The sequence below is a fragment of the Oncorhynchus gorbuscha genome, linkage group LG26 (genome assembly GCF_021184085.1).
Source record: "Oncorhynchus gorbuscha isolate QuinsamMale2020 ecotype Even-year linkage group LG26, OgorEven_v1.0, whole genome shotgun sequence".
Classification (NCBI taxonomy): Eukaryota; Metazoa; Chordata; class Actinopteri; order Salmoniformes; family Salmonidae; genus Oncorhynchus; species Oncorhynchus gorbuscha.
The window spans coordinates 3,380,948-3,395,492 of NC_060198.1; the positions used below are offsets into that span (position 1 = coordinate 3,380,948).

Sequence of the window (14,545 nt, forward strand, 5' to 3'; positions counted from 1 at the left end):
ACCTGTTGAAAGAGCTGAGTCCTCATACTGCTACAGTATTACTGCAGTATAGTACTGTCAGCTGACTCCTCATACTGCTACAGTATTACTACAGTATAGTACTGTCAGCTGACTCCTCATACTGCTACAGTATTACTGCAGTATAGTACTGTCAGCTGACTCCTCATACTGCTACAGTATTACTACAGTATAGTACTGTCAGCTGACTCCTCATACTGCTACAGTATTACTGCAGTATAATACTGTCAGCTGACTCCTCATCCTGATGCAGTATTACTGCAGTATTGTACTGTCAGCTGACTCCTCATACTGCTACAGTATTACTGCAGTATAGTACTGTCAGCTGACTCCTCATACTGCTACAGTATTACTGCAGTATAGTACTGTCAGCTGACTCCTCATCCTGATGCAGTATTACTGCAGTATAGTACTGTCAGCTGACTCCTCATACTGCTACAGTATTACTGCAGTATAGTACTGTCAGCTGACTCCTCATACTGCTACAGTATTAATGCAGTATAGTACTGTCAGCTGACTCCTCATCCTGATGCAGTATTACTGCAGTATTGTACTGTCAGCTGACTCCTTATACTGATACAGTATTACTACAGTATAGTACTCTTAGCTGACTCCTCATACTGCTACAGTAGTACTACAGTATAGTACTGTCAGCTGACTCCTCATACTGCTACAGTATTACTACAGTATAGTACTGTCAGCTGACTCCTCATACTGCTACAGTATTACTACAGTATAGTACTGTCAGCTGACTCCTCATACTGCTACAGTATTACTACAGTATGGTACTGTCAGCTGACTCCTTATACTGCTACAGTATTACTACAGTATAGTACTGTCAGCTGACTCCTCATACTGATACAGTATAGTACTGTCAGCTGACTCCTCATACTGCTACAGTATTACTACAGTATAGTACTGTCAGCTGACTCCTCATACTGCTACAGTATTACTACAGTATGGTACTGTCAGCTGACTCCTCATACTGATACAGTATTACTACAGTATAGTACTGTCAGCTGACTCCTCATACTGCTACAGTATTACTACAGTATGGTACTGTCAGCTGACTCCTCATACTGCTACAGTATTACTACAGTATGGTACTGTCAGCTGACTCCTCATACTGCTACAGTATTACTACAGTATGGTACTGTCAGCTGACTCCTCATACTGCTACAGTATTACTACAGTATAGTACTGTCAGCTGACTCCTCATACTGCTACAGTATTACTACAGTATAGTACTGTGTACAACCCTTTATAGTGCTGACCTTAGATTCAGCCTTAGTTTATTTCCTAACATTGGTTGCGTGACTCACAAGCTGAAAAGGTAGTCAAAAAAGGGATGACAACAACAAAGGAATAAGGAAGCTTCACTTGGGTCCACGTCATTCACTCATTACAGGTGGATTGTACAAACGTTGTGTAATACATTTTTGCATTGCCTACCAGTGTCATCATTGTGTTGTTGTGGTGTACTACATTGTCAAATAACACGTTTCACTTTGTGAATGTACTGCAGTGTATCATAATGAAGCTTACAGTATTACTGTATATGATTAGCTAGTTGAATTGGCCTCCATCTAGTTTCAACTGATATGCATAAAACACAATGAAAAACATTCATTCAATGAGTTACTCTCCAAGTCACTCAGTTAATGTGGGAAAAGGTCAAACTCCCAAGGCACCGGCATTGAAAAGATTTCACTCTGCGTTTGTCACATCTCCATGACAGTGATACAAGAACCCTTTGTATGAAACAACCAGTTGAACAGGATACAGGATCCCCATCTCTTTTCCCCTCTGGCTGGATGCAACTGAAGTTCTCTCTTTAGAGATCTCAGAAATATATGATTCCTCTCGCAGTACACCACTAATCTAGCAGGTAAATAAATTGAACAAGGGAGGTATAATCTTTGAGAAGGGAGAAACTGATACTTAGATGTTTTCCTCCCACTACCTTGTATCATGTGTGTTCATATCATCCTCCATCCTTTCTATGGCATAAAACAGTAACTCACTTTGATAGTGTTTCTATGTAAACTTAAGGCTCTAATCAATCCATATCATGGAAATTCAGAGTTAGTGGAGGCTGCATTCACGGTAAACTTTGCATTGGTCAGCTCAATCGGGAATAACCTTTACAGTATTTCTAGTGTGCAATACACTTCAGTGATACAGATTGAATAGTGCCCTTAACAAGCCTGCAAGACAGCCTTCATGAGCAACGATGTCCAAGCCACCAGCAAGTTAAATGAACAAAGAGAATCATCATATGACATACGCTTTAAGGATTACATTTCATCAAGGACAATTTGATAGACATCTTTGTATTAAAAAACATGTTTAAAAGTACAGTCTTGGCAATAAGTAGGTGAACATGATTTGAAAAGGATTTGACCAAAATATATTATATTTGCTAATTATTCTATTGCTATACTGTATGTTCCTCCAAAAGGTCCTTTCTTGAACCTTATATACCATAGTATGTCCATAGTTCCGTCCTTACATGTCCTCTCGTAATTTTGGGCTCTTATTTGCCTTTAAAAAAGTGAATCCCTCATGTCATCACAACTGCTAATCCACTCAGAGGTCCAATCCTTTCCCACGGAGCTGACATCTCTGACCAATCAAGTGCAACCAAACCTGACCCTTTATCCTATCTCTCAATTGTTGTCAGCGGCCTATGCACCAGGAGGAGTAAAAGGCCCTTTCAAGTAAGCAAAGTAACTGTCTCTCAACTGTCTTTCATCCTGCTCCGTACATCTGACGGCAGTAGATCCAGCAGGTTGTCCTCTACCACAAGATTACTGGTCTTCAAAAGGGGACAGTCCCCTATCTCCGGAGGTAGAGAGTCTAGTCTGTTCCCCTTGAGCTCCAGGCGCACTAGCTGGGCCAAGTTAACCACCCTGGGGCTAAGCGAGAGCAGGCAGTTGTTTCCCAACGCCAGAGTCTTGAGCCTCTTGCAGGAGAACAGCTCCTCCGGCAGCTGTTCCAGGGAGTTAAAGGCTGCTGAGAAGAACTGGAGACTCTGGAGTATCCCTACCTCGGCTGGTAGCGACGTGAGCTGGTTGTGGGACAGGTTCAAGTGCCGGAGCTTGGTGCAGTAGAAGAGACGTGACGGAAGTTTCCGGAGCTTGTTCCAACTGACGTTCAGCGTCTCTAAGGACTTCAGCTTAGCAATGTGCTCAGGAATGTAGGTGATGCCGTTGTGCCAGAGACGAAGAGTTACCAGGCGCCGGCAATGTTGTAGACTCAAGATCTCCTCTACTGTCGTCAGCTTGTTTTCCTTCAGGTCCAGTTCCTGCAGGCTTGACAGGCTGAAGACCGCGCTGGGGATGCGCTCCAGCTCACATCCTATCAGCTCCAGAGAGGCCAGGTTGGTCAACTTCTTTAGGCTGCTGAAGGCTTGTAGTTTGAGGCCCTCATTATAGATGCAGAGACGCTGGAGGTTGACTGCCACATCCCCAACACTCGGAGGGATCTTGGTTAGGCGGCTGCGAAGCGTCAGGACTCTTAGAGCTTTGAGTTCTCTCAGGGAGTCTAAGGTTGCACTGCGGGAGAGTTCGTGGGTCAAAGTGCCACTCAGGTGGAGCTCTTCGAGACTCTGAAGTGTGTACATCCACATTGGTACCTGCTCCAGTCCTTCAAAGGCTAGCCGGAGGACCTTGAGGTTCTCTCTGAGGTGGGTCAGGGCAGCCAGCTGGAGCTTGGCAGGGCAGTGGATGAGGGACAGCTCCTGGAGAGAACCTAGCTGGATTACACTGGATGAAATAGTCACGTTGTTTAGCAGCTCCAGTTTGAGAGATTCCACTTCAGGGACATCGAAGACGGTGTCGGGGAGACCCGGGAGCATGAAGAGATGGAGTTCCTGACGGTTGTCGGCGTTCCGGGAGAGGCGTCCCCGTAGCTTCTTGCCGGGCCACTCGTGGTTGAGGTTGACCTGGCGAAGACGGCTCTCGCTGACCTCGGAGAGGAAGACGGCGAAGCGTTTGGAGTAGAGCGCATCGTACTGGTCGCTGAGATGGAGGAGGAACGCAAAGTCGTTCTTGACGTCTGGGATGTCGTTGATACCCGTCTCCAGCCTAACATGCTCAAAGGAGTACTCTTTAAGAGGTCGATGGAAGAGCCAATAGAGGGTGTAGATGCACAGAAGTCCGTAGACTCCCACAAAGCAGATGTAACAGTAGCACAGCTTGGAGAAGAGGTGGGCTTTGGTGTGGTTGCAGCAGTAGATTTCGAAGCCAGTCAGCTCCGGAGGAACTGAGCAACGAACTACAATCTCAATGTTGGGGACCAATGCAGCGCTGTAACAGGTGATGAGGACGAACTTGAAGACCTTGAGGGAGGTCTGGAGAACGTACATCAGATAGAGCAGATCCGCCTCCTCCACATGAGTTCTGAACTTCTTCACCTTCTCGAACAGAGCTTTAGCCTGCTCCCCTTCCTTCCTGTCCAAGAGTGAATCCGCTGCCTGTAGTTCTGGGTTCTTCTTCTCTGGATTTGACTTGATGGACGACTGCCGGAGAAGTCCCACCATCTCCTCCTCCGCCCCTGGCTCACTGTCCGGCGAGGCAGCGAACGCCGATGCCATTGACTTCGAAATGGTATTCTTCCTCCAAATCACCATCTTTTCCTCGCCACGCTCCTCAGACACCTCACTCAGCGCCCGGGTGGTCCATGGCGAGTCAAAACACTTCCCCAGGATGGTGACAAAGATCTCGATCTTGGACGACGTTCCAGGGAACTTGAACCAGAAGCTGCTGGCCACCATGAAGATCAATGTGTGGATTACCACCAGGTAGGGGAAGTACTTGCCGTACCAGTGCACGGCTCGTTCGTAGCAGTAATGGTTGACGAAGACGTACTGGTGGATGTCAAGGTTGTTCTTGCGTCCGTACACCTCCCGGATGATAGGGCTGTAAAAGAAGAATTTGGATAGTCCCTCTGTAGATGCTGTACAGACTATCAGTAACATTTCAACTAACTATCTACTGACCTCGCTCTAACCCAAAAACTATACTCTAAACGTAAACCTTATTCTAAACCTAACCCTAACCTTAGCAAGAAGTTGCTTATCAACAGATCCAAACTATCCAAATAGACATGTGTCTTTTTGCTTTATCTGGCCAAATGATTTCCCACCTTAGGAGCTAGGATTCTAACCTCTACCTCTAGGCTACCTACCTGACGGGCTTGACTAAGGTATGGTGCTCCCATGTCTCGTTCTCGCCGTGGCTGCGGATGTGGCTGCAATCGATGGCCTCTGGAGTTGAGCTGGAGAAATGGCTGGGAAGGCAGGAGATCTTCTCCTGGGTGAGCTATGATGGAGAGAGGGAGGGAAAAAGAGAAACAGAAGAAGAGTGAGTGCTATTGGAAAGATTAGGCAATGGAACAACATGCAGAGTAGCCACCTACATAACATAACGCTTAGATTTTTGGGATCTATTTCTTTCCTGTTTCAGTTGATATCTAACAGACATGGGTTCAAATAGTATTTGTTTTCTTTCAAATACCATTTGAACCCAGGTCTGATATCAACCAATGATTAGGATCGTGTGATGAGAAGATGACATATTAAATACGGAGTTAGTGACCTGCTTCCAGGGGAAACATTGGTCGATTTAGCAGCGGCGGTGCTAAATGCATATAGGGAAAACACTAGTTAATGTGTCTCTCTTTTCCCTTCCCACTTGGAGGTCACCACCACTGATAAGAATGCTTTGTTACGTGACAGGGAGTAGATTTAAACAGGACACACTAATCCAATCTAAAATGTTTTCATTATCCAGGGCCAAATGCTTTCTACATGTGATTGTTCATTCATTTACTTTTTAAGTTGTCCTCACATATCACTAATAACAGGTAAACTTATTCAGGTAAAAGTATATTTCATTTACATAAAGTAAGTAATGCCAAGTATTTTTATTTCATATACTGTAGGCACTCCTATTCTTATTGCTACAGGCTACACACCGACAACATCTGTCAAGATCCAACAGTTCCATTAGGTGCTTACATTCAGCTGTTGCAATGATGCCCCGGGGGCTAACCTGCTATGTGCTTTAAAGACGCACTCCAGCTATCTTTTGAATTTTTCCTGTTGAAAAACAATATCCCAAGAATAAATACAGTAATATACATACATTTAAGGGTAAAAAAAAATGTTTTGAACAAAATAGTATTTTTTTTAGACAAAACTGCAAACTTCAATAATTACCCTGACTGATGTCATCGGCCTCCATAGCCTCAGGAAGTAAAGGTGCTGAGGGTGCTACAGCACCCACTGATAAATCACAACAAAAAAACTACAAATATTCTAAGAAAAATACCCCCCCCCTCCAATTAGAACGGTGCCTTACGAATGCTTGACTTTCTCAGGTGGGTCAGCCTGAATTTAAAATGGATTAAATTGAGATTTTTTGGTCACTAGCCTACACACAATATCCCAGAATGTCAAAAAGGAATTATGTTATTTTTCTTACAAATTAAGTAAAAATGAAAAGCTGAAATGTCTTGAGTCAATAAGTATTCAACCCCTTTGTTATGGCCTAAATAAATTCAGGAGTACAAATCTGCTTAACAAGTCACATAATAAGTTGCATGGACTCACTCTGTGTGCAATAATAGTGATTAACATGATTTTGGAATGACTACCTCATCTCTGTGCCCCACACATCCAATTATCTCTAAGGTCCCTCAGTCGTGCAGTAAATTTCAAACACAGATTAAACCATAAAGACCAGGGAGGTTTTCCAATGCCTCACAAAGAAGGGCACCTATTGGTAGATGGGTAAAAATACAATAAAAAACAAACATTGAATATCTCTTTGAGCATGGTGATGTTATTAATGACACTTTGGATGGTGTATCAATACACCCAGTCACTACAAAGATACAGGCGTCCTTCCTAACTCAGTTGCCGGAGAAGAAGAAAACAATGAGGCCAATGGTGACTTTAAAACAGAGTTTAATGGCTGTGGTAGAAAACTGAGGATGGATCAACAACATTGTAGTTACTCCATAATACTAACCTAAGTGACAGAGTGACAAGAAGGAAGCCTATGCAGAATATAAATATTCCAAAACATGCATATGTTTTGCAACAAGGCACTAAAGTAAAACTGCAAATAAAATGGAAAAGCAATACACTTTTTGCCCTGAATACAAATTGTTATGTTTGGGACAAATTCAATAACACATTACTGAGTACCACTCTCCATATTTTCAAGCATAATGGTGGCTGCATCATGTTATGGGTATGCTTGTAATTGTTAAGGACTAGGGATTTTTCAGGATACAAATTAAATGGAATGGAGCTAAGCACAGGCAAAACCCTAGAGGAAAACCTGGTTCAGTCTGCTTTGCACCAGGCACTGGGAGATACAATAACATAAAACACAAGGCCAACTCTACACTGGCCAACTCTACACCCTACACTCGATCCCTCCGATGTCAACAATTACAGACCAGTATCCCTTCTTTCTTTTCTCTCCAAAACTCTTGAACGTGCCGTCCTTGGCCAGCTCTCCCGCTATCTCTCTCTGAATGACCTTCTTGATCCAAATCAGTCAGGTTTCAAGACTAGTCATTCAACTGAGACTGCTCTCCTCTGTATCACGGAGGCGCTCCGAACTGCTAAAGCTAACTCTCTCTCCTCTGCTCTCATCCTTCTAGATCTATCGGCTGCCTTCGATACTGTGAACCATCAGATCCTCCTCTCCACCCTCTCCGAGTTGGGCATCTCCGGCGCGGCCCACGCTTGGATTGCGTCCTACCTGACAGGTCGCTCCTACCAGGTGGCGTGGCGAGAATCTGTCTCCTCACCACGCGCTCTCACCACTGGTGTCCCCCAGGGCTCTGTTCTTGGCCCTCTCCTATTCTCGCTATACACCAAGTCACTTGGCTCTGTCATAACCTCACATGGTCTCTCTTATCATTGCTATGCAGACGACACACAATTAATCTTCTCCTTTCCCCCTTCTGATGACCAGGTGGCGAATCGCATCTCTGCATGTCTGGCAGACATATCAGTGTGGATGACGGATCACCACCTCAAGCTGAACCTCGGCAAGACGGAGCTGCTCTTCCTCCCGGGGAAGGACTGCCCGTTCCATGATCTCGCCATCACGGTTGACAACTCCATTGTGTCCTCCTCCCAGAGCGCCAAGAACCTTGGCGTGATCCTGGACAACACCCTGTCGTTCTCAACCAACATCAAGGCGGTGGCCCGTTCCTGTAGGTTCATGCTCTACAACATCCGCAGAGTACGACCCTGCCTCACACAGGAAGCGGCGCAGGTCCTAATCCAGGCACTTGTCATCTCCCGTCTGGATTACTGCAACTCGCTGTTGGCTGGGCTCCCTGCCTGTGCCATTAAACCCCTTCAACTCATCCAGAACGCCGCAGCCCGTCTGGTGTTCAACCTTCCCAAGTTCTCTCACGTCACCCCGCTCCTCCGTTCTCTCCACTGGCTTCCAGTTGAAGCTCGCATCCGCTACAAGACCATGGTGCTTGCCTACGGAGCTGTGAGGGGAACGGCACCTCAGTACCTCCAGGCTCTGATCAGGCCCTACACCCAAACAAGGGCACTGCGTTCATCCACCTCTGGCCTGCTCGCCTCCCTACCACTGAGGAAGTACAGCTCCCGCTCAGCCCAGTCAAAACTGTTCGCTGCCCTGGCCCCCCAATGGTGGAACAAACTCCCTCACGACGCCAGGACAGCGGAGTCAATCACCACCTTCCGGAGACACCTGAAACCCCACCTCTTTAAGGAATACCTAGGATAGGATAAGTAATCCCTCTCACCCCCCTTAAGTTTTAGATGCACTATTGTTAAGTGACTGTCCCACTGGATGTCATAAGGTGAATGCACCAATTTGTAAGTCGCTCTGGATAAGAGCGTCTGCTAAATGACTTAAATGTAAATGTTAAATGCTTACCAAGAAGACAGTGAATGTTCCAGTTTTGACTTAAATCTACTCTTCGTTCAATGAAAATGTATACCTTCATTGGTGGTTAGTTTGTTTGAGTTTAGTCTTACCTGTAAGGTGCATCCGAACACTCCGATCATGAGCATGGCGATACATAGGTATTCCGAGAACACATCCCACCATGGCTTTAGAACCCGGAACTCGGGGTTCTGTGATGAGGCAAAGTTCCGGAACTCAGTTACTGGTATCATCCTGATCACTGTAGCAAAGTGAGGAAGAAGAGAATGCAGAAATAATGACAAAGTGACCAGTTGAGGATTAAACCAAAAATAAGCATATCATAAGCAACATAATGTATGGCTTTAGTTATAGTCACTATATTACAAAATATCCATGTTTAAGGTTATAGTAAGCCTGCCCCACATTAGAAGATGCAGGTTCACGTTTACTGTCATGAATTTTGTCCTGGAGGCAGAACCGAACGATTTGTGCTATATCGGCAAGCTGTAAAGCCAAAATTGACTATATTGTAAAAATGAGCTTTTTGGTCTGTATTTAAAGTTAGGGTTAGGGAGTAGGGTTAGCAGTGTGGTCAAGGTTAGGGTTAAAATCTGATTTGATGTCTTTGTGGCTGTGCCAGCTAGTGACCACTCTGCAGAGCTGCCTACAGGGTGCCCCAGTATCTGCGTTAGAGACCTTTCTAGCACCCAGGAAGCTCCGATTCAAACTCTTATTCACCAATTCTGCAAGAGTTGTAATGTCAAAATATGTTTGTTACTCACCAAAGAGTTTCGCTGAGCGACTATCTTCATTTACCCCTGTTACGGCCAGTAGGTACTTTCAAAAAAGTCTAAGTAAACATTCACAAGCAACCTTTTTTGGAATTGCATACCGGCCGTAATGGGAGTAAATGAAGATAGTTGCTCAGCGAAAATTTGGTGAGTAACGAATGTGAGTAACAAACATTGCCAATTTATTAGGTACACCCATCGAGTATTGGGTCGGGCCCCGCTTTGCCTCCAAACGGTCTGACTTTTTTGGTGCATGGGGTTCAATTATTGCTCAATTGCTATCAAGGGGCCTAACATTTGTCAGGAAAAAATTCCCCACACCAGTACACCACCGCCACCAGCCTGTACCGTTGATACCAGGCAGGATGGGGCCATTTTGTTTGTCGCACCATTTTCTGTAAACTCTAGACAGTGTCATGCGTGAAAACCCCAGGATGGCGGTCGTTTCTGAGATACTGGATCCGGTGCGCCTGGCACCAACGATCATACTACACTCAAAGTTTCTTAGCTCACTCGTTTAGCCAATTCTAATGTTCAATCAGACAGTAACTGAATGCCTCGAATGCCTGTCTGCCTGCTTTATACAGCAAGCCACAGCCCCGTGACTAACTTCCAGGGCAAGATTCATGACACTAAATGTCAACCTGCTTTGAAAACTCATCTGACACAAAGACTGGATTATAAGCAACATGTCTCTACCTGATAATAACCTATAATTTAGGAAGAAAGATTTATTTTGTGTTTTCAAAAGGGGTTGGGGAGGGAATAGAATATCTTTCTCCTGAGGTGTCTCCTACAGTATCTATGAGCCTTGCATGGGAAAATGAGGGGCCGGCCTGTAGCCGGAACTGTAGTCCAAAGTGGCCAAAGTACACTGAACAAAAACATAAACGCAACATGTAAAGTGTTGGTCCCATGTTTCATGAGCTCAAACAAAAGATCCCAGAAATGTTCCATATGCAATAAAAGCTTATTTCTCTCAAATTTTGTGCACAAAATTGTTTACATCCCTGTTAGTGAGCATTTCTCCTTGGCCAAGACAATCCATCCACCTGACAGGTGAGGCATATCAAGAAGCTGATTAAACATGTGTGCACACAGGTGCACCATGTGCTGGGGACAATAAAAGGCCACTCTCATGGCCTGCATACACACCAGACATTTCACCCATTGAGCATGTTTGGGATGCTCTGGATCAACGTGTACGACAGCGTGTTCCAGTTCCCGTTAATATCCAGCAACTTCGTTCAGCCATTGAAGAGGAGTTGGACAACATTCCACAGGCCACAATCAATTGACTGATCAACTCTATGTGAAGGAGATGTGTCGCACTGCATGAGGCAAATGGTGGTCACACCATATACTGACTGGCTTTCTTATTTACATTTTTATTTATTTATTTAACTAGGCAAGATCCATATCCCTACCTTTTTTAAATGTATCTGTGAACAACAGATGTATGTCTGCATTCCCAGTCATGTGAAATCCATAGATTAGGGCCTAATGAATTTATTTCAATTGACTGATTTCCTTATATGAACTGTAACTCAGTAAAACCTTTGAAATGTTTGCATATTGTGTTTATATTTTTGTTCGGTATGACAAGACAACAATGGCTGATCAACAGAGGTCTCTAAGGAAAGTGATGCAGTTGAGGTAATCATATTTTGGGTGTTTTAAATTCAAGAGGTACATGACCATTTCACAACAGGCTTAGTAATTGTGTCTCCCTGTCAGTGTATTTAAAGCAAATAGCCCAGCTAATGACTGAGAATGCAACTATTTCATTCTGAAAACTTTACTTATATTGACCAAAACCATAAACATTTCAACATGCTTTGTGAAAGTAGCCTACACTTTTATTGGGTAGCCTGCCTATAACTTATCCTATATATTTTTTAAACGGACACTTTATGACTCATGTATTACAGTACACTACACGATGAATCAGGAAAACACATCTTATTGCACGAGACAATTTAATTCACAGTTCGTTATGGCTCCTGCCATTCCTTGTGAGAAAAGCATCTGTCAGACAAAATTGAATACACAATTTTCGTTTACAAAAGTATGAGTTCACATAATATATTTTCAAAACAATTAATGAGTTATTTTTTAAGTTCAAATGTATGAAATAAAAATAATATGTTTAAAGAACCAACAGTTCTCAAATATTTCTGATATGAATTGTTTCAGAGCGGGCAAATTACCTGAGCTCGTGCGAGATCCACGGGGGGGTAGTCCGCGAGTTGTCCTCCTAACAAAAAGTATCAGAACTCTGACCCATCGCTGCCAGTCAAGTCAATTGGCTATTGAGGCGGGGAAATACTTATTGTTTTCGGCTTTTAGTCGATGACAACATGGACCCAAGTTTAAGTTTGAGATAGTTGTTTGAGTGTGAGGTGTCGTTCAGTAGCCTACCACGCCACACAGGATTGTCGAAGTCCATACAGGTAATGCAAGCCTTCCGCCTTCTAAAATACGTACGACGCGCCGACGCTTAATCTTCCTTTGACTGGCCCACCCAGTGAAAGTGTGGCAAAAAAATATATACGGATGTGTCTATTTTTTGCTTACATAGGCTATTAAATAGGAATGTCACCTTGACATTGATCTAGAATGAAGAGAAGTGCATCATCATTATTATTCAGCATTTTTTGTTTCTTCCTTGGTCTGTATAGTCATTTATATAACTCAACTGTATACTTTTCAAGGGAGCCGAGTTGCGATGAGGGTCGGCAAAGTGTACCTCCGACTACATTGAGTCAGTATCAGTCGATACTTGCAGAATTGAACATTCTTTAATGTGTACCTTGTAACTGTTTGGCCTGTGTAACTGAGTTATTTTCTTTGGGTGCTGCAACCAGTAGTAAAAAAAATCAAATACCTCCACCAAGGGAGCCATTGTTAACAGAGAAGGAACAGCTTAGTTTTGGCAGGGGATGCATAGAATGCCTTCTTTAAAAAAAATATATATATAAAAAACTATGGATTGCAACACCCACTGACAACTCTATAACAATCAGGACAAGCACACGTACACAGTTAGCGTTAAATAATTTATCTTTATCCATGAGACTGGCAGTGCATGCTTGAAGTGGCAAACTTCGAACTCTATTGGATTTCGCTGCGCAATTTGACAGGCATCACATAAAATGCTATTTTTTGCTAAAACTATAGATTGCAGCACCCAATAACAATAACACAACCATGTGCAATGCCAAGCGTCGACTGGAGTGGTGTAAAGCTTGCCTCCAATGGACTCTTGAGAAGTGTTCTCTGGAGTGATGAATCACTCTTCCACATCTGGCAGTACTACTGAGGAATCTGGTTTTGGCAGATGCCAGGAGAACGCTACCTGCCCCAATGCATAGTGCTAACTGTAAAGTTTGGTGGAGGAGGAATAATGGTTCGGGTTCGGCCCTTTAGTTCCACTGAAGGGAAATCTTAATGCAACAGCATACAATCACATTCTAGATGATTCTGTGCTTCCAACTCTATGGCAACAGTTTAGGGAAGGCCCTTTCCTGTTACAGCATGACAACGCCCCCGTGCACAAAGCGAGGTCCATACAGAAATGGTTTGTCGAGATCTGTGTGGAAGAACTTGACTGGCCTCAACCCCATCAAACACTATTGGGATGAAATGGAACTCTGAGTGCGAGCCCGGCCTAATTGCCCAACATCAGTGTCGAACCTCACTAATGCTCGTAGCTGAATGGAAGCAAGTCCCCACAGCAATGTTCCAACATCTGAAAGCCTTCCCAGAAGAGTGGAGACTGATGTGGAAACAAATGGGGGTACAAACTTCATATTAATTCCCATGATTTTGGAATGAGATGTTCGACAAGCAGGTGTCCCCATACTTTTGGTCATGTAGTGTATATGGAGTTCAGTTTAGGCTACTTATCTAAATCTACTGTAGCCCAGTCCCTATTTTGCATTCCGCTGCCAGATTCACCAAGGGAATGTGAAATGTCAAGTCATCATGAATGGCCAGTATGTACAATTAATTACTTGGTTTACAGCCTACAGCTATTATAAAATAAGAAATAATATTGAACAAATATGAAACAAACCCTTAATAGTAAAATATGTTAACTATTATTTTAATATTGCAAATTTAATCAAAAATCCACATCATCAATGTTATCATCAATAACTTGTGATATCGTGGCCATCTGGTGGTATGACGAAAATCTGTGTTTAGGCGCCATCTTGTGGCAACACGATGCAGACCACAGAGTTTCTAAACCCAGAGGTGCAATATTGCCAGACTTCTGGGGACGCTTGTGAAGCAGACCATGCCGGAGTTTGGCGTTCGAAAAGTAAATTAGAGAAGTGGAAAAATGATTCCTTGGTTGTAAACGTTTTGGAAATCTGAAAGGCACAACCGAGATTCGAGACAATGTCTTAAGTAGCTGAGCATGTTATGACTAACCTCCTGAAAGTGACAAACTGACAAGTTCTCATGTTCGTCAAAAACAACGATATATCGAAGGCATGCCTTTGATTTGATTTAGCAGACGCTCTTATCCAGAGCGACTTACAAATTGTTAGAACCAGACAGTCACTAACAAGCCTTTGTCTCTGCGCATGATCTTAGCCAGCCAAAGTCGCCAAGACATCAACTACGAGCGTGATCGGGGATTTCTATTGGAGAAGCAGTTTCTGCCCATAGTAGTCTTTGTGCAGACACTCCCTGATCAGGGCCCGGTTTCCCGAAAGTATCGTAAGGCCAAGTTCATCGATGGTTCTAACGAACCGGATCCAGGTGCTTTTCTCTCAATGCTAATTGGAG

General features: G+C 43.8%; 1 protein-coding gene across 1 annotated transcript; it reads right to left on the bottom strand.

Moving 5' to 3' along the window:
- Positions 1 to 1,378: 1,378 nt before the first annotated feature.
- Positions 1,379 to 12,245, bottom strand: si:zfos-323e3.4 (volume-regulated anion channel subunit LRRC8C). The gene is made up of 4 exons (XM_046331371.1): positions 11,956 to 12,245; positions 9,065 to 9,213; positions 5,209 to 5,342; positions 1,379 to 4,940 (listed from the first exon to the last, which is right to left on the bottom strand). The coding sequence occupies exons 2-4, from the start codon at positions 9,203 to 9,205 to the stop codon at positions 2,759 to 2,761; spliced, it is 2,457 nt and encodes an 818-aa protein (XP_046187327.1). The 5' UTR covers positions 9,206 to 9,213; positions 11,956 to 12,245; the 3' UTR covers positions 1,379 to 2,758.
- Between the last annotated feature and the right edge of the window lie 2,300 nt (positions 12,246 to 14,545).

Excerpts from the sequence above, each read along its gene's own strand:
- si:zfos-323e3.4 (XM_046331371.1), bottom strand. The coding sequence starts at position 9,205 with ATGATACCAGTAACTGAGTTCCGGAACTTTGCCTCATCACAGAACCCC. Across the intron at positions 5,343-9,064 it reads TGTTCGGATGCACCTTACAG|CTCACCCAGGAGAAGATCTC; the intron begins GTAAGACTAAAC and ends TCTCCATCATAG. Across the intron at positions 4,941-5,208 it reads ACCTTAGTCAAGCCCGTCAG|CCCTATCATCCGGGAGGTGT; the intron begins GTAGGTAGCCTA and ends CTTCTTTTACAG.